The sequence below is a fragment of the Podarcis bocagei genome (genome assembly GCF_964188305.1).
Source record: "Podarcis bocagei genome assembly, chromosome: 3".
Taxonomy (NCBI): Eukaryota; Metazoa; Chordata; class Lepidosauria; order Squamata; family Lacertidae; genus Podarcis; species Podarcis bocagei.
The window spans coordinates 79,354,330-79,375,382 of record NC_138127.1 but is presented as its reverse complement, the minus strand read 5'-3'; the positions used below and the strand labels follow the sequence as shown (position 1 = coordinate 79,375,382).

The window sequence follows — 21,053 nt, the reverse complement described above, 5'->3', positions numbered from 1 at the left end:
TACTGTTTTGGCAGTGAGACATGGAAGAAGGGCTGACATCCAAGAAGGGCTGCTTGCCACACCTTCCTACAAGCTGCTGTTAAACAGGCTAATGTTCATTTTTCCAGAGCACACCATTGAATGGAGGAAGAAAACAGCTCTTTCTGAAGATTCTGAGGAAGGGAAGTGATCATGCTCAAACCAAGCAGGATTGGGTTAGCACTGGCAGGTATAATGTGCAAAACATGCACCAGTGTAAGATATTAGTGCATACTGGTGCAAAATGCTACAGCCAGAGCCTATTGCTGCCAACGTTCTTCCCTAAAACATTCTCACCTACCTTCCATAGCATGAGCATACATGATGTCCCAGTTTGAACTGTATCCAATGGTTGTGTGAATGGGAGGCAGCCCACACAAGTGATCTTCCTAGTTTTCTCTTGCTCTTTACAGCCCAACAAAAAAAAAAAAAAACCCTTTTCAGAGAGATGGGGAGCCCTCCTGAACAGTATATATTGTATGGTAAGACTTACTCTGTGTGTTTGTGTGTGTGTGTTAGTGAGAGAGAGAGAGAAGAAAGAAAGAAAGAAAGAAAGAAAGAAAGAAAGAAAGAAAGAAAGAAAGAAAGAAAGAAAGAAAGAAATGCAGGCAGAGAAATCTTTTGCAAGCTACTTACTAGCAAATAGAGAAGCAGAGATATGTAATTTTATGTTATTTGTTGTGTATTGAGTGAAAGGATTTTATATCTGTATTATTATTGTCTGTATTTGCATTAGGGTAAAGTAACTGCCTTTTGGTTCCAGAGGGTACAGCTACTATTGGTTCATTTAAGCTGCTGTATTTGGATCCTCTGTCTTATTGGTTCCCTCCAAAAGGCAGGACTGTGATTGCCTGATATTGTTCCCTCCAAAATGTATCCTTTCTTGCTAGTTCCCTGTCCCTATAAATGTAGCTTTCCTCTCCCCAGTCTTCAGTCTTGTTGCTTTAATAAAGAAGTGTTACTAGAGAACTGTCTCCAGCATGTTATATCAAGAGAGCTGAAATCACAAACCCCACGTCACAGCATTATTCTTACTTTACTTGTATTTTACCACTTTCAGGTTTGTGAGCCACTCACAAAATTGTTACTTGAAGGGCCTCAAAACAAAATATAACAATATAATAAATTCATAAATGATGCCTGTCTCTTAAGTTTTTGTTTGCTGATTTTAAATTCACAGGTTAAAGTTAAAAATGCAACAGGTCAAATGCCTACATGCAGCAATGGAAGGCTAAAAAGAGTGGGGTGTTTGGGTCAGCTGGACCTCTTTGGCCAGCGTGCTCTAGAGCGTTGATTGTGGCCACAGAAGGTCCTGGTTTGGCATCCCAGCCAAATCCAACTCAGATGGAAGATGGTCATTCCTGATCATTATCCCTTTCTGGGGAAATTCTCTCGAGGCCAAGTTGACCACAAAACAAACTGGTGTTGTTACATTGCCAAGATTTCCCCACACCAATCTAACATGTGGGCATGTTTTGTTCATGATGCATGCAAGTCTGGTTGATTTGGGTTTAAGCAGCTCAGTGCTCACTCACATGAGTTCATGCTTTCAATAGCACCCACAAGCAGCTGGGCGATACAAAGGTGAAGCGGGCCCACTTTCCATGGTATGTTTCCAATGCGGGAGTGATTTACAGGAGCCCTCCTCTAACTGGCATGCCTCATATGAGAAACAGGCTCCAGAGATAAGCAAATCCAAAGGATTCTCAGTTAGTTGCTGACAAAGGAATTGCTCCTGGCATCTGCTGCGAGGTTTCATCTATTCAGCGCCAGGTGGAGACAAGTGCATCAAATCAGTCTACAGTTATCATTAATGCATTCCTAGCTGCTTTCCATGAAATGCAGATTATGAAGTGCAGGGTATAGTAGTGCTAAAGAAAGCTAATCACATTAACTGGCTTAGACTGCAGAAGATATCACATCAGCCATTTCTATTACAGTATTAAGCCAATGCAGAGGTCTCTCTCTCTCTCTCTCTCTCTCTCTCTCTCTCTCTCTCCAGAGTCTGACGCATTTGAGCCCCCAAGGGATCATATTTCCAAACCACTTTAATGTCCCATGTACAGACCTTGCAAACTGTTGAATGACAGCATGCCCATGTCAGCAGAGGGAAGATAAAAGCGTCACGGGGAACCTGTTTTTGCTTAACGCCCCTAGTTGTCAGGCAGACAATGACGACACAGGCATAGAAAAGGTAATTAGCAAGGGGAAATACAAGGCATCAAATCACTGCAAGACAGTCACAATATTGCCATACTGGAGAGGACAAGAAATACATGAAAGCAGGAAGCATCCCAAAGACCATAATGAGAAAGAGAGAGAGAATGAGGATGAGAAACCACACAAAAATGGCAAACAGGGGCTTATGCACTTAGATAATTCAGAAGCAAGTGTGTGTGTGAGAGAGACACACACTACACAAAGGAACACACAAACATGGTATAGGGGGCCTTATATGCCTGGATAGGTCAGAAGCAGCAAAGCTTGCCCCCACTTTCAGGGTGGATGGCAGAGAGCACTGCAAAATGAATTTTGACAGATTTTGATGCATTACCTTAATGTAGTTGGTTGTTGTTGAGCTGGCAGCTCAGCAATAATTCTGCACATAGATAGACAAAATATTCATGCAGGTGCATCAAATAATGGAGAGTTACTTCTCTGCACAGCTCAGTAGTCGGTGTAGCAAATGGAATTTTCACAATAGAGAACGGTAAGCAAAGAAATGGAGCCAGTGTTATTCATAAAATGATCTGGACTCTTAAGATTTATTTATTTTTTAATGTTAGAGATGTTTAATTGCCTTGGCCATGCTGAAGAAGAAAAAGAAGAGGAGGGGGAGGAGGAGGAGTTTGGACTTGATATCCCACCTTTCACTCCCCTTAAGGAGCCTCAAAGCGGCTAACAATCTCCTTTCCCTTCCTCCCCCACAACAAACACTCTGTGAGGTGAGTGGGGCTGAGAGACTTCAGAGAAGTGTGACTAGCCCAAGGTCACCCAGCAGCTGCATGTGGAGGAGCGGAGACGCGAACCCGGTTCCCCAGATTACGAGTCCACCGCTCTTAACCACCACACCACGCTGGCTGTACTCTGTAACCTGGGGATCTTTATTGTAGAGCCAGTCCATCAGTACAAGATCATAGAATTGTAGTCTTGGAAGGGATCCTGAGGATCATCTAGCCTACTCCCTTGAAATACAGGAATCTCAACTAGATCACACATGACAGATGGCCATTCAACCCTTGCTTAAAAACTTCTACCTCTCATGGAACAGCTCTTCCTGTCAGAAAGTTCCTCTTGATGTTTAGTCAGAATCTCCTTTCCTGTAACTTGAAGCCATTGGTTTGGGCCCTGCCCCCTGGAGCAGGAGAAAACAAGTGTGCTCCATCTTCCATGTGACAGCCCTTTAGGTATTTGAAAGTGGCTATCATATCTCTTCTCAGTCTCCTCTTTCCCAAGCCAAACAAATCCAACTCCCTCAACCATTCATCATAAGGCTTGGTTTCCATACCCTTTGATCACCTTGGTCACCCTCCTCTCCACACGTTCCAGCTTGTCAAGATCCTTCTTAAATTGTGGTGCCCACAACTGGACTCAGTACTCCAGGTGTGTTACCAAGGCAGAATATAGTGGTACTATTACTTCCTTGGATTGGGACACTGTATGTCTGTTGATGTAGCCTATAATAGCGTTAACCTTTTTTGGTCTTGTATCACACTGTTGACTCATGTTGAACTTGTGGTCTACCAAGACCCCTAGGTATTTTTCACATACACTACTGGCAATCTGAGTGTCCCTCATCTTATATTTGTGCAGCTGGTTCTTCCGGCCAAAGTGTAGAACTAACATTTGTCCCTATTAAAATTTTATTTTGTTAGTGTGAGCCCAATTCTCCAATCTGTTAAGGTCATATTGAATCCTGTTTCTTTCTTCAGCAGCACTGGCTACCCCTCCCAGTTTGGTGTCACAAATTTGATGAGCATCCCCTCAATTTCTTCAAGTCATTTACAAAGAAGCTGAACAACAAAGGGTCAAAGACAGATCCCTGCAGCACCCCACTTGCCACTTTTTTCTAGTATGATGAACCATTAGTGAGCACTCTTTGAATGGATAATTAAACAGTCTATGAGCACATTGTGAGTGTGGGGTTGCTAGGTAAAGCTTTTAAAAATAATTTCTAGAACCAGTTTTAGGAGTTCTCCATTACAAAATAGCTGTCTATAACATATAACATGCCCCAAAGCCTTTGTTCCCTTCCTGCAGTAGAGTTACATTTTTTAAAAGGTCAGTGTTTTAAGCATCAGTGGCGTCACTTGACTGTTTTATTGCAATACCTGAGGATTCAGTAACCACAAAATGAATCAGCAGGGTAAGTTCAAAAGGGTAGCACATGTGGCCATTGAAGACTTTGATATCTACTTCTGTGCACTGCAGACTCTGGTTGCCTAAAATGGTGATGGTTTAATGGCTTAAGGAGATGTATTAAACAAAAAACAACTCTTACCTGATATTTTCCCACTTCACCTCAGGTGCTCTTTGCCAGCAGCCTGAGAAAGATCTGCTCCATTAAGTCATGAGACAGGTTCAGATGCACTATCTACAAACTGTTGTTGCCACATTTAAGAAACTTGTAGTATTTTATCTAAAATGTCTAAGATCAGATTTGTAAACTCCCTTACTGGGAGTTAATTCTCATTAAACTCAGCAGGATTTACTCCTGATTAAACATGTATAGGATTGGATGGTGAGTTGCATAGAGACTAAAACTTCCATGGATAAAATGCCGCTGCAAATACATTTACTTGAATTTATACCATATCTCTTGGATTTTTCTAGTTATAATCGGGAGGTGGGGCTTAAGTGCTGAACTTTCCTTAGCCTCAGGACAGCAATAGAGGACCAAGTGGGGATGGATATAGCAAGAGTTCATGATGTAGTGCAGGAGAGGGATGGCCCCATTAATTGGGAGCAATGCTTATGAATTATCCACCTGAAATGGGAGTCTCATGAGGTTTTTATCTCCAACATTCCTCAAAATCAAGGCAAAATAAATGGAAGATTTTTGATACATTACAGCAACACTTTTCTCTAAGTCCCACAACAAACTCTGGGAATATTTGGATACTACTCAGCAGCCATAGAACATCGACAAAAATACATGCTGTTTGTTACATGACAGTTTCCCAAGGCTGTTTACACTCTTCAGTGCATGGTTCTTCAGCAGCCATTGCTTTCAGACAATTGCAATTGACTCAAATACCCCTGCTTGCAAATACATTTCCATGATGCTTTGTCTTATTTCAACCATTACTTATTTTCATTATCATGAGCTGAAAATAAAAATATAAGGCACAATAGCTGCACTGCCAACCTAAAGAATCCCTCCTTCCCATTTCCCTATAGTATTCATCTTTTTTATCACTGCGTACCTACACAAGTGGACTCTTCAGAGCATTTTCATTGTGTACGTGGATGATTATACACTTAAGACTGAAAATAAGAAGTGGTTCAGGATCTTTAAGAGCGTTTACAACGAGCTCTTTCTTCTACTATAGAAAAATGAACCATATATGCCTGAATTGGTAGTAAAGGTGGTTCTCCTCCTGGACTTTTTTTAAAGTCATGATTTAAAGAGCAACCTAGTTGCATTTTCTCTGTGCTTTACTGTGAGGCTATATAATGGCAAGATGTAGCTAATATGTCAATAGCATTTGTAATCTGCAATGCTTGTACGGTTGGGGAAAGCTATTGTTTCCTAAACCAACCAGTATCAAGCTTTGAGAAAATTCTTCTCAGAAATTACATACACTAGAGAAGTAAAAAGTGCACACATTTGGGAAGCATCCAAAATTGTCTTATTTAACTGTTTGTCTAGATATATACAAATTGTTATTGTCACAGGTCAAGATACAGGTGCACCATGCAAATATCTCCCTATCTGCACAAGCATTTTAGATAGCAGAAAATCCAGAGCAAAAACCTATTTGGGGGTGGGGTTTTTTGCATTTTGTTCCATGTGTTTGTTCATTTTAAGCTGTATTTATGTTGCAGTGCTGTGTGAATTAGTCACACTTTTGCATTCCATCGCTAGAATCTTTTGAAGAAGTGTGGTTAAGAGATATTTTAAATAAATAAAATGAATGCCATTGTATTATGGAAGATAATTTTTGTACTTATCTTCAAATACTTGAGCATGTGGAACTAGGAAGCCTAAATGAGTTGGATTTAACAGTAGCTGAAGTAACAGCTTAGATGTATTGAGTGGGGAGGAGAAATCTGCCCTTGCCCTCCCTGAAATGATATCCATGCTTCCCTTTTGTGTCAAAAGAACAGCAACAACAATCAAGACCATGGAACAAAAGAAAAAGGTTAATCGACACAGTTGTGATCTGGATTGGGAGTGAGGAAGAAGTTGAAGAAAATTCCAGATACAGTGGTACCTCGGTTTACAAACTTAATTCGTTCCAGAAGTCCATTCTTAACCCGAGGCACACTTTCCCTACTGAGGCCTACTGCAGCTGGTGCCCTTCCACCGTTCGGATTCCGTTCGGCTTCCAGGGCAAAGTTCGCTAACTGGAACACCTACTTCCGGTTTTGCAGTTTGTTCACCGAATAGTTCGTTAACAGGGCTGTTTGTAGACTGAGGTACCACTGTATACAGTCTGGCATTTTGTGTTAATGAAAAAAGGAAGAAAAATAGGAAGCTGTCTTATACCAAATCAGACAATTGATCCACCTAGCTCCAGAGTTTCAGTCTTTCCCAACCCTTCTTTCTGCATGCAGAACATGTGCTCTGTCACTGAACTATAACCGTTCCTGATCATACCATGGGTAGTAAAAGGTAAAGGGACCCCTGACCATTAGGTCCAGACGTGACCGACTCTGGGGTTGTGGCGCTCATCTCGCTTTATTGGCCGAGGGAGCTGGCATACAGCTTCCGGGTCATGTGGCCAGTATGACTATGGGTCTATAAAGTTCTTAGTACAAACCTCAGCTTAGGAGTGAAAGCACTAGTAACTAGTAATACTGATATCTCACAACAGAGCCAGTCCAGTCTTCCTCCAGGATGTTCCTCCTTGTAAGTAGCTCAAACAGGCCAATTAACCTCCCTCCCTCCCACCCACCTCACCAGTTTACTCTTTTCCTTTTTCAGCTGACATTCAACATCCCACGTTTCTTAGATGCCACTGAGCATGCTCATTCCTCACTGACCTATTTAAGCAGAGACTTCCTCTTTGAGTTGGGGTCCAACCAATACCATTGCCTTCCTCTTGTTTATCACTGACCACATTAAACATGGGTGCGAGACACTACTATTTCAACATTTGCCTAAGTGTGGCTTTGCTACTTTTGTTTATAACTTGGAACATTTATGAGAAAAAACAGGTCAAATGCAATGCAATTGCGATAATGTTTCATAAATACTTCTATTTTAGATCTTTCTTTTTAATAAAAAAAAACCACAAAAAAACCTTTAGATCACGACTCAAGCCTCTTCTTTCCTTTTATTATACGTTTACCCAGAATAAGTTCTTTCTTGAACTCAGGTGCTTTGTTGCTGCAGCCGCATCTTTAAGAGTTTCTCTCTACAAGTTTGGTTAAAACAGACCATTCAGGAATGACCTTTCCCCAATTTTAATTTCAACACTGTTTATTTCCCCGCACCCCATAAATTAGGATTCCTTTGTAAATTGTGGTCCATCATAAATATTTAGCAGCTTCAATAAAGCAAAATTTACATCATCTGACATGCTTTCTTTAGGCAGTTTGTACCTGTGCCACAAACCACTTTCACTGGTGTTTCTAAAGAGCAGTTAAGACTTCCTGCGATGCAGATACACTCATCACTATTCCATAAATCTATAGTTCTTTTGCAGTGACTAGTCTCATCAAATCCTCAGGATTCATTTTTGTAAAGCTGCCGTTGAATAGCTGGTGCTCTCAACCCCCAAAGTTGATTAAGATATGTGCACACAAAAAATCTGGTGACATCATAATGTGGAAGATTTATAAAAACCGAAAATGCCCTCCCCCGATATTTAGTCAGTCTTTATATAGAGATTTATATAGATATATAGGTATGTTTGTATACATATGTGCATGATTCTTTTACGCCCTCCTCCCCCCCAAGAGGTGTGAGCAGGTAATGATCAAGATTTGTGCAGATTAAGGGTCTTCATCCATCAATGGAATTTCTAGAAAATAAAAGAAAGAGTTAATTGGGTTTTAATAGTGAACTCTCTGAAGGGAGGACCTGAAATGTTATTTTGCTATAACATGCCATTAACAGGGCCACTGTTGCTAAGAGGTTAAGGCACTTTATGCATGGAGTCAGACAACCCATTTTTTTTTTCTTTTACTTTACTACATAGCGACCTGGTGCAATCACAAAGTACGCTAAGTGGCTGCATACAAATCAGGCTAATTGTTCAAAGCACTTTGCAGGTGGCTGTGCAGTGAAGTAGTCCTCTGATTATTCTTTCTTAGGCCAGGCTAGTTTTCAGAATGAGAATTAAATGAAGATTCAATTCCCCACCCCCACCCCCCGTTCAGCTTGTGTGCTTGAAGCCTGGCACACATTCATGACTAATTTGGAGTCATTTAATTAGTATGTTTCATGAATTTGCAGAGGAATAAGAGACCATGAAACCTTCAGCAAGCCAAATTTTAAAGATGGCCAAAAATCACATTGGCTGTGGAACCTATTCAATAATGTTGCATCCTAAGCGTGCTCTTACTAGCTGGGGAAACCCAGCCAGATGGGCAAGGTATACATAATGAAATTATTATTATTACTATCATTATTTGCTCTCATCATAAAAGATGACTTAGCGTATGTCTTCATTAGAGTAGGTGACCATGAAAATCTGCCGCTAACACCAGTTTGCCACTGACTCTGACTTTGAGCATTACACAAACCACAGTAAACTATACATAGCTCATTGAAATACACAGCTGGATGTTGAGAAAAATCAATATTACAACAAGGTAATTGGATTGGACTTTCTGACAGAGTAACAAAAGACTAGGTAGATACTATGTTGTATTTTACTGTAATGTAGTGTGTGCGCTCATTACTAAAAAAAAGAAAAGAAACACCAAGAAAAAAAGAACTAGCGCATAGGCTGATGAAACAGGGCATTTTTGGCTACTCATACTCCAGGCCCAGTCTATAACTCCACGTTTTTAAAGATGTGCCATGTACCCAAGAAAACTAGCTAAGCTGACCTCCAGCAAATGTTCAGTCTTTTGCAGTGGGGAACACGTTAACCCTCTCCTGCCATAAAGGAATTTTTAGGCACAAATCCTTGGTAGAATCTGATGCAAGGTGGTGGTGAAACTTTGAGTTGTAAAGAATTTGCTGCTGCTGTTGTTGTGTTTTGTTTTTTTAAAAAAGTCAGAAGCAAAAGAGACATAGGCTGGAACAGAAAGAAAGACCCAATATGCAGTTAGGTTCCTTCTCCAAAGCACAATCTCATGGCTTCTTCATATGGGAAAAAAAACCCTCTGACACTAAAACAAGCTCACATAATGTTCAAAAATCAAAATTACCATCTGCAATGTCAATGCTTGGGCTGGTTGATGCTACTTCCCCGGTGGTGCTATTGATAGCATCAGTTCTCTCTGAGATAGGATGTGCTCCCACTTGACACACAGAAGATGTGTACAAACTTTGAAGAAGTTCTGAAGAGCCTGAAATGCTGTCACAGGTATCAAATTCCGCTGGCAACCTGCCCAAGTCATCTGGCCCCGGATAAGCTGGAGGGTTCTGATCATCAGCCTGTAAAACATACCCCTGGCCAGCAGGGGACACACATCCAGGTGCCAAGGCATTCAATCCACTGCTCACAGCTTCATCGTAGGAAGGTAGCATCACAGGAACACCGTCCACCACCACGAAGTCAGGGCCACTGCTGCAATTCTCCTGAGCTCCTCTATATTGGAAGGAGAGAAAGAGTGTGTGTGAGTGTGTGCGTGCGTGTGAGAGAGAGAGTGAATGGCAGAATATCATCTTCCAGCAACATATGAGGTTTACCACTTAGAAAGTTTTTAATAACCCGAAATCGAGGCAATGCATCATTAATATTTACTTCAAATATGCCCAGGTATCTGTTCAGACCGATAGCCATGTGCAATTTGTCACAATAAGCTAAATAGCGCCAGCAAACCGGGGAAGAGGTGGGAGAAGGAAAGCAAGCAGCTGGGTGGCAAAGATAAGGAACTCTCTTATTCCTCATTCTGCACTGTGAACATCAGCCTACATTAAGATTCCCAGAATCACAAGTTAGGCTGGGAAATCCAAGGTTGGCAGTGAGAAAATCTCAGCTAACTTTCACGGTATACTGCATCTGTATTGTGCATTAAGGCGACGGACACATCAATTGCGAATAGCAACTTTATTTACTTTTATTAAATTTGTCAGTTGCTTTATTTTGCCCAGGGCAACCCAAAGCGACCTGCAACTAAACAAATAGACAATAAATCCCACATGAATACATTAAAACCAAGAGGAAAGAGAAATACTTTAAGAACATCCCACCCACTTCTAAAAGGTCACAGATAGTTAAAGGCCAAAGGCCTGGTTATAGATGAAGGTTTTTGCCTACAGATACATAATGATGGTGCCAGGAGAATTTCCCTGGGGAGAGCATTCCACAAACAGGGAGCCACCGCTGGCAGCCACCCTAGTTTAAGATAAGAGGGTTGAAAGTACATTATTGATTTGCTTGTTCATTCAGGGCTTTTGTTTACCACCCTTGATGATACATATAAGAGAGGGGTTCGCAATATTTATTAAAAAAGAATATAGTGCAGTAAAATCAAGTAAGGATTAAATACAGTACCACACTGCCAACTACTGGGAGAAGGAGAAGGAGGAGAACATAAGAGAAAAGCGTTACTAACCTTGGAAGAAAGCGTGCCTTAAATTTGGTCTGGAACATTCTGGCAAGGATAACTAACAGAAGCACCAGAAGAACACTGGTAGCAGTGAATGCCACAATCTTCCATGTTGTCAGGAGAGTTTCCTGTGTATTTGGCCAAGTTTGTTCTGTAGCACAAACGATAATGAAAAAGTGTCATGTTAGGTAATAATGGTTTAATACTTATTTTTCATTAGAGCCATAAAAGTTCAGGGCCCAAATACTTTACAATCATGCAGATGACACAAAACTGGGAGGGGTAGCTAATGCCTCAGAAAACAGAATCGGGATTCAATATGACCTTAAGAGATTGGAGAACTGGGCCCAAACTAACAAAATGAATAGTGATAAATGTCAGGTTCTACATTCAGGCAGGAAGAACCAGCCCATATAAGACGGGGGACACTTGGATTGCCAGTGGAACATGTGAAAAGGATCTAGGGGTCTTAGTATACCACCAGCTTAACATGAGTCAACAGCGTGATGCAAGAGCAAAAAAAATGGCAATGCTAATCTGGGTTGCCTTAATAGAAGTATAGTGTGCCACACCTGGAGTACTGTGCATATATACCGTATATACTTGAGTATAAGCCGACCTGAATATAAGCCAAGGCACCTAATTTTAGGACAAAAAAACAGGGAAAACTTATTGACTCAAGTATAAGCTGGCGCACCACACCACAAACCTGGTGGTGGCGGCAGCGGAGGAGGAAGAACAAGCAGCCCCAAAAGGCTGCTTTCGGGCTGCTCGTTCCTCCTCTGCTGCTGCTGCTTGCTGCTCGCTCCTCCTCCTCCATCTCCGCTGACAGCGGAGCAGCCGCTCATTCCTCTGCCGCTGCCTCTGCTGCTTGCAAGAGCAAGCATAGGAGCCCGGTTGGGAGAGGCACAGCGCAGTGCCTCTCCCAGCTGCGGCTCCTGTGCCTTCCCTTGTGAGAGGCGGGCAGCGGCGGAGGGACGAGCGGCAAGAAAGGGCTCCTTTCTCACCGTTCGTCCCTCCGCAGCCACCCGCCTCACTCGAGTATAAGCCGAGGCAGGCTTTTTCAGCATAAAAAAATATGCTGAAAAGGTCAGCTTGTATTCAAGTATATACAGTAATATGCCCTTTAAAAATTATCTGCCTATATACACATCAACATAACAACGACCAAAGCCAAAATAAATGTTACATTGGTAAGATTGTGCACTGTTAAATAGGGGACCCCACCTTTCTACTTCTATTTGCCTGAATGTTTACTGTCTAAACCAGGGGTTGTCAACCTGGTCCCTACCGCCCACTAGTGGGCGTTTCAGGATTCTAGGTGGGCGGTGGTAGGGGGTTCTACGGCACAAGCTGAATCCTTCTTCCATCAAGCACTGGTGGGAGGTAAGGAAATTTTACCATCAAGAAAGATGCATTAGTGGGTGGTAGGTATAAAAGGCTGACTACCCTGGTCTAAACTTTCATGTACAGGTCAGGTTCTCAAGTTGTTGCTTATTACCTGTTTTGACACAGTATACTTGATATGACGGAAACCATTCTCCATACTGGCAGGTGATATATTTGTAATCATTGGTGAGAGTGTAGCCAGGATCACAATAGAACTCAACCACAGTCCCATGGTTGTAATGCTCGCAAGGCCGCGGGTGGCAAATGTAATCTCCATGAGTCACCATAGGAGGTAGTGGACAAACTTGGACAAAAAAGACCAAACATACGTGAGGATGAGTGAGGTACAACATTGCATGACCGACATCAATAAATATAAAATGAATGCAATGTTGGATGATAATCATAATCATAACCATAATTTATACCCCGCCCATCTGGCTGGGTTTCCCCAGCCACTCTGGACGGCTCCCAACAGAATATTAAAAACACCGTACAGCATTAAACATTAAGAACTTCCCTAAACAGGGCTGCCTTCAGATGTCTTTTAAAAGTAAGATAGTTGCTTGACATCTGATTGCATGCAATCTCAATACACAAACAAGCTTGTGCACATCCCTTTATTTATGCCATTTACAAACCAATATATTAGCAAACTACAAGCCTGAGCCCTGTGCAATGGCAATTATAATTTTCATACCAAGGCAATAAAACTAACAAGACACAACCCAGCAGACTACAGAGCAATTTCTACCTCTATTCTCCCAGTCATTATAATGATTATTTTGAAATGGCTTTGTGGTATCTTGTGCTTTATTGCACCTATGTATATGGTTCGTCACAAGCTTGAAAATTTATACGAGTGGGCAGTCTATAAATATTCTCATAAATAAGTAAGTAAATAAATAAAATGAAGGGGTTTTTTTTTAATAGAAGAGGACTACCTAGGCATTCAAAATTCAGCCTTGACATCTCTAACGTAGTTCAGGCAACAGAGGTTTATCACCTCCAGCTCTTAAAGACCATTTCAGGTGGAGGAAGGGGAATAGTAGTTCAATTAGTTTATTGGTTTCGATAAATGTTTCTATCCCCATTGGAACTTGCTATTTGTCTGTGGAGCAGATATACATACACCAAACATTAAATGCTTCCTTGGAACCTCATAAAGAAAGAAAAGTTCAGAAAACAGAAGCACTTCCTAATACCACCAGGAGGGGATGAAAGCGGAGTGCAATCCAGCACAAGGTAGGCATATGTAAAACTCACTGAAATTGACGAAATCAGTGAAGTACACAGCAAAATACTCATTCCACTGATTTTGTTAAGGAAACCTAACTTTCAATGAATTGTACTATATACCTGCAACAGATGTTAAGGACTGTTCAAAAAGGTACATATGAAAAGAAGCATCAACAGTTTTATATTTCACCACAATTAAATGTGAAGGGATAGCCATCAATGCACCACCATTTACAAATTGCTCCAATCCACTAGCATTTCATTTATTTTATGAAGGTTGTTTTACAAAGAAAAGAAGCAAGCAACAGGTGTCTAAATTGGCATTTTGGTGTGCAGAGTATTATATAAACATTCACTAACACATCAAGTAAGGCAGGTAACTGGCATTCCTATTTTATAGATACAATTATTTGAATTCATAGTATTTTTTACTAAATATAGTTGTGCATGCAACATTAGGAGCAGTTTTGCAGCTGTTTAGAAAGCACTGGATAATTTAGCTCCATACCATATCCACACAGACTCCAGAAACTCTCCATTTACTCATTGCTAAATAAAAGGTAACCACAACCACTCTCACTTAGATTAGGGCTTCCAGGCAAGAGGATAAAACTAATGGGCTGAATTCAGCCCTGGCGCCCTTCCTTTTACAATTTAAGAATCACCTGTTGCCAGTGCTGCATTAACCATTTACACAGACTCAAAAGAACCTTTTTTTTGGGTCTTGGCATCATTTGTGTAATGGATCTTTAGAGACTAGAAAGCAAATCCGCTACCTCAAGCCAAAATAGTTAACAGAACAACCCCCTTCAGATAAGTTCCAAAAGGACTTACTCTCAAGTAAGTGTATGATTGCTCTGTATGCTGAATTCCTGCTACTAGCATTTTCATTTCAATAGCTGAACTTGCAGAATATTAATTTATTATTAAACAGCAGCAGGTGCCTAGTGCACTGGAGATAGATTTGGGTTACCTAAAAAGGGTCAGGCTCGGCTCCTTTCCAGGAAAGAGCAAATTTGTTCACTGCTTCCTTCCACAGGCTGCTGTGTTTGGATTTCATGCCTCTATTATGCAGTAAAGACCTACTGCATAGATATAAATAATGCACGCATCAATTCACAACAGTAGATTTCCCACAGAAATCACAATTCAGTAACTTCTCCCTATGCATCTACTTACATGAATAATGTATTTCAAAAGTAATTCCCTACCCCACCTACCCAAAAAAGCACAACAAGACATTAAACGAACCTTCAGAAGAGCCTGGTTGTAATGTGCAACACTTTCTATTCTGCATGCCCTGGAGACATGGCTTTGTTTGCATTTTCACTAGGCAAAGCTTTATAAATTATAATATCTGGAAACTAGAGCACATAATTCACACAGAAAGCAATATTCTACATCTTTTCCAAGCTGGACTCAACCTAAGGGAATGCAAGATGATTCATTAGGAAGGTCTGAAACGCTTTCCTTGTTTGGCTTAAAACAACTGCTCTAAATGGGAAGGAACCAAGGGAAAGAGACTGCTGATAAGCTCTCTCAATGAGCAAAGCTCTCTGACAAGAATAATCTTAGCTGATTAGGGGACACTCTATTACCTGCTGTCCCTAGCCATTTCTCTGCTTCTCTATCTAAACATCTTTGCAATAGTGTTGATTTGCAAGGGTCTGGCATAGATAACAGGCTGTCAGAGATGTGTCAATACAGAGCAGTGATCCAACGCCAAGCAACATGAAAAGATTTTCCACCAGAGAGATTAACTACTTTAAAGAAGCAAAATTTCAAGCCTGCAGCAATGCCACCTGCTGCCTCTTCTGACATTCAGAAAGGCCCAGTGCATTCACCAAACTGTGAAAAAGACTCCATGAATTGCAAGTGAAGACACTAAACATACTTTTCCTTATTTTTTTGTTTTGTAACACAAGAAAATCTTTTTTTTTAAAAAAAACACCTTTAAAAAATCAACAACAATATTAAGGAACCAAAAACAATAGAGTGGAAGTAAAATGAACAATGCACCACAGGCTCGTTTGTCTATTAGGAATTACCACTTCCAGTTTTTGATTACAGTACAGCAGTGTGCAGGGATGAGCTCCCACAATCACCTCCCACTGAAGGCCTACTAGCACAGATCAGCTATAAAGCCAAATGTCTTCAGAAGACTACAAGAGAACACACAAGGCACACACTACAGTGGAAAGAACAATACTATCTTTCTATCTGTGGTAAGGAAAAGCAACAATTATGTTAGCTAGTGTGTTGTTATCTTTTGGAGAAAAGAGGAGATGTGTGTATTTTGGACCTAGAATGCATTGGAAACAGACACAAATTAACAATATATACATTTTAAACAGGTACGGCAAATGCTATTTCTCTATTATTATTTAAACAACAACAACAACCTCTTGCCTGCTGCCCCCCCCCCACCGTAAGGACCACAGATGAAAGAATAATGGAGCAGGTTTGAAAATAACCAAGTTATCCTTGATTCAAATTGTACTTCGTTCTTATTGTAGTTACACCCATGGGAATAAAGGCTTTCCATTCACTCAGTAATGAATTTTATGCTAATGCAGGCAAATTCAGTCTCCTGCTTTCCAAAAAATCTGTGTGTGCACTAAGAGACGCATTGTTATATTTAAGCTCACAAATTGAGATATTGATATTTTAATTGATAACCTGCAGGCTCGCACAGGCCTTTTCAAAAGAAGTCAAGCAAGTGAGCAATTCTATGACTAAACCTTTTGAAATCCAAGCAGGTGCTGGACATCAAACAGCCCGTAATATTCCCAATTCTCTTCCCAATACGCTGTACATCAATAATGCTAGAAGACTGAGCCATCATCTGTCAAAGCCACTAAAAACATTACTGCTTCATTCAACATTATTAGCGTTAAGACCAATCTTTTGCAAGACTATTAATTCAGAATAGCAAGAGCCGGTTAGGTGATGCCTATGAAATAGTCCTGTGTATTACAAAACTTCTAGCCTAACCAAATGAAGTGGGGCCTGCTGTGCAGAGTGCTTCTGCCCAGAGCTCTAGTCAGCTATGCTTTCTTTCATAATACTGTACTTATTTCCACCCTCACTTGAGTCTTCTGATTCACCCTGACACGTTGTATTGTGTAACACTGAGCATGCTCAGTCACAAGAATGCAAGATGAGCCTACTGGATTGGGCCAATGGTCCTTCTAGACCAGCATCCTGTTGCCACAGTGGTAAGCCCTCCCATGATTCCCAGTGGAGATAGAATATAGCTATCTTCCATGAGTTGGTCTGAGCCTTTTAAGCCATCTAAGTTTGTGGCCATCACTGCTTCCTTGGGGAGTGAATCCTCCATTGGGCTGAGGTTTTTTGTTGTTGTTTTTTTGCAGCGGGGGGAGGGGGGCTTCCCCCTTAGGCTGTATTCATAAGCCTTTATCAAAATCTACAAACCTTGGGCTTATCAGTACCCCCATTTTGGCTACATAACCTGCAAAAACCCTGAGCTCATTAGCAGCGTTTATTATTATACAGTGGTACCTTGGGTTACAGACGCTTCAGGTTACAGACTCCGCTAACCCAGAAATAGTACCTCGGGTAAAGAACTTTGCTTCAGGATGAGAACAGAAATCGTGCTCCGGCGGTGCGGGAGCTGCAGGAGGCACCATTAGCTAAAGTGGTGCTTCAGGTTAAGAACAGTTTCAGGTTAAGAACGGACCTCCAGAACGAATTAAGTACTTAACCCGAGGTACCACTGTACATTGAAAGCTGCTGCCTGCTAGGGCTGGCGGGAGAAAGGACAGGGCAGCTTACAGCAGGTGGCGCCAGCGGTAGGCAGAACACACTGGACAGAGTAGTTTAAGTGGTGGTGAGAAAGAGGTTGAGGAAGGGGAGGGAAAGCAGCAGCAGCTTTTAAGGGATGAAAGGGGGAAGGAAGTGCAAGACAAAGGGCTGGGAGGTGGCAGAAATTGGCTAAAAGGTGGTGCTGGGGACTTTTTTTGTGCTGCATTGCAAGAACGGAAGGTGCTGTCTTGCACTGCAGCACTGAAACCAACATGATCGTGTCGTGGTTCCCCCCCTGCTCCTGCTTTCAGTGAACCACCTGCCTCTCCAAAGTGGAGTGTTGGCTATCAGTTTCACAACTAAAATGCAGCAGTGATCAGTTGAAGCATCCTGCATGAATTCTGATTTGGTCAGAGGCAGCAGTGGTTCTGAATACCAGTTGCTGGAAACCGCAGGAGAAGAGAGTGCTCTTGTGGGGCTTTCTACAGGCATCTGTTTGGCCACTGTGAGAACAGGATGGTGGACTTATCAATGGGCCACTGGCCTGACCCAGCTGGCTCCTCTTATGATTAGTCCTGGGCCACAATCAGAATAAGATAGGTGGATATATATTTTTAAGAGCTTCCTGTGGATCTGTTGTGGGAATCTGTCTGGAAGAAGAATGCAAACTGCAGGAAATAACTGTGTCATCCAGACTGGCTAGGTGTTTCCAGCGTCAAGGAAAGAATCACAACTCTAATTTTTTCTGAAATACAGTACAGCCTCCCCTTTCCCTGGAGAGTAATGGAGCAGTGCCAGGTCAAGCAACAGAGACTCCAAAGCAGAAAGGCATGCAGAGAGTGATCATGACATGGAAGAAGGGGAGAGTTTAAGTTCTGGAGCAGGGGTAGGCAACCTAAGGCCCGGGGTCCTGGATCCGGCCCAATCACCTTCCAAATCTGGCCCACGGAGGGTCCAGGAATCAGCGTGTTTTTACATGAGTAGAATGTGTGCTTTTATTTAAAATGCATCCCTGGGTTATTTGTGGGGCATAGGAATTTGTTCATTTCCCCCAAAAAAATATAGTCCAGCCCACCACATGGTCTGAGGGATGGTGGACCAGCCCATGGCTGGAAAAGGTTGCTGACCCCTGATCTGGAGGGAAGCGGGAGACTGATTGCTGCTGGTGAGCTAGTGCCCTTGTTGTTCTTAGGAAAAAACCACCACTGATATTACTGTCCCACAGACTGTAGGGTACTTGCCTAATCTATTACCCATAAAAAAGGGATGTATATTTTTTGTCTTCTTGAGAAGGTATCTAAGAGATAATGGGCCACTTTTGGTCTTCATTCTGATTTTACCAGGCATTGTGATCCAAAAGCATCTTTCCACTGTACAAAAGAAGCAGATGGCAGCAGAAAAAGCAATTCAAGTTCGGCAAGAGATCCGCCTGCATGGGTTTAGAACCAACCAGATAATCTATTTTATTAGCAGAGGAAATGCACAGGAGCCCTTGCTCCTTAAACCTTTGCTTCTTTTCGTGAGGTTTATCACCCTTCAAAAATGTTTTAGAGCCTTTGAATAAAAAGGCATTACATTCCTCTCAAATCCAGATTAGCTGCTGTATTACAATGCACTGGAAAACTGCTGTTCAAAATACTCTGGAAATTATAGAATGCTTTTCAAAATAAGTCCTGCCTAACCTATTATCCGAAACAGAGGGAATCTTTCTTCCTGACAGATGCATCCAGCAGTTAATACCGAATTTTATTCTTCATTCTGGTTTATCAAGTTTACAGTTCCATCCTTTTGCCTCCAAGATTATAGTGCAAACACACTCACTATGACCAAAACCTTGTCAAATGCATTTTTCTCAATTGTTGTGATGCCATAGAATATTCATTACGTATAACTGATAAAAACAAGGTCCACTATGGGATATTACAGATTTAAAAAATGCAATGATAAAAGGACAAAGGGTAAGGTTATGGAGCAAAATGTATGGAATTATTAATTGCTGTGATATTTCCATTAATACAGATCAAAATATGAGTTCAAAACATGAACCTTGTTATTTCAAATGATGTATGGAATTGGGGCTGTGTACAAACTATATATTTAAAGCACATGACTTCCTCAAAGACTTTTGGGAACTGTAGTTTATTAAGGGTGTTGGGAATTGTAGCTCTGTGGTGTGGTGGGTAAACTACAGTTTCCATGATTCATGTGCTTTGTATATATGGTGTGTACACAGCCTGGGTGTGGCAAAATGTCCCACATCAAACACTAAGTTTTGTTGATGGTGGTACTTGACACCTGTCAGACTGAATCAAATATGCTCAGGAGTGGATAACAAATGTAAAACATCAAATGATATATTTTGATCATAATCTAAAATAATGGTTTTCTGGACAAAAAGCTTTATGCAGCAGAGCTTCATAATAAAATTAAATATATCTTTGTCTCTAAAATAAAAAAGATTCATTTTTAAAAATGTAAGTACTGTATATAAAGTCACAATGTGTTCTAATCAGTCTTTTCTATCATTCTAAGCAGTGCAGAATGTTATTCATGCAAGCTGTTATTCATTAAGAAATAAAGCAGAACAATTTTTTTTAAAAAAAATTGTACATCTCTGTATTAAAAAGTGCTACCAGAGCCATGAAATGGGAATCTAAATTTAAAATCTCAATTTATATTCCAAGCAACCTGGGTACAAGATTTGCATCTGAATACTCATTCAGGTGTGCCAAGGCAAGTTGGAACATCCTTGCATGCGAGACTGATGCTCTGAGTGGGAGAGAGATATCATTCCACAGACTGTCCTAAGAAATACAACACCCCTAATTAAAGAATTGATATGACTGCATTGCCATATTTAGTTGCCTCTAGCACAAACATAATAACAGTAGCAAAATCTAAACTACTGCCACGGTCTTTTCTGTTATTTGACAAAGTACTAACCAACTGTATAGAGGTATAAGGGTGTGTACTGGCTATGTGTGAGCTGAATAAACAAGATGGATAAGCAGTCTAAATGTGATGTCAGTACCCCCTACACACACACACACACGAGAGAGAGAGAGAGAGAGAGAGAGAGAGAGAGAGAGAGAGAGAGAGACTCGTTGCTATACTTGTATACTGTTGTGAATTTGTGGGTGACAGACCTTTTACCCTCTGGACCCAGAAATTTCCGAAGGGCACCATTTATAACTCTGAGGAAGCCCCTGGACCCCCTGGAATCTCACCCTGCTATGGAGACTGGGGTGGCATGTAATAATAATTGTCTGTGCCATATAACTTTGTTTAATTAGGTATCTATGTTTCTCTAGGTCCATGGGCTTTGTAAGCAGCAGAGTAGTCCAAAATGTTGAGGCTTTGGGAGTTAGAAGAAATGCAGATTCCTGTGTAGGCATTGAAACAACAATAATGTAATTTATCCAGTAATACCAAATAAAGTGGAACTTAATCCAATCTTGTCAGAGCTGCTTCCAGGTCCCAGCTCACAGAGGACCACGCTAGCCGGTATTACTGTACAAAAGTCTTTATTGAGTTACAAGTTCCATTTTCAAGCCGCAGCGTGCAGCTCTACGTCTTAGAAGCTAGACCGGCGAAGCTCCGTCTGAGTCTCCGCCTCCTGTACACCAACTTAATACTCTAGCCTTACTCCACCTCTTCCGTCTTTCCCTCCTCCTCTGGGTCCCTCTACCCCCCGTGGTCTCTTCCTTCCTGGACTCTTCTGACGCCGACCCCCCGGACTCTGCTCC

At 41.4% G+C, this 21,053-nt stretch overlaps 1 protein-coding gene across 4 annotated transcripts in view; it reads right to left on the bottom strand.

Moving 5' to 3' along the window:
- Positions 1-5,063: 5,063 nt before the first annotated feature.
- The window catches only part of SUSD4 (sushi domain containing 4), a 76,977-nt gene continuing 60,987 nt past the window's right edge, over positions 5,064-21,053 (bottom strand). For 3 of the 4 annotated variants that reach the window (XM_081186441.1, XM_081186443.1, XM_081186442.1), the window contains 4 exons: positions 12,416-12,607; positions 10,921-11,065; positions 9,568-9,950; positions 5,064-8,210 (listed from right to left, as the gene is read on the bottom strand). In XM_081186441.1, coding sequence (XP_081042567.1) covers positions 8,182-8,210; positions 9,568-9,950; positions 10,921-11,065; positions 12,416-12,607 — 749 coding nt within the window. In that variant the 3' untranslated portion in view covers positions 5,064-8,181. The remainder of the gene's footprint in view (positions 8,211-9,567; positions 9,951-10,920; positions 11,066-12,415; positions 12,608-21,053) is intronic. The other variant, XM_081186444.1, reaches the window with a different exon arrangement.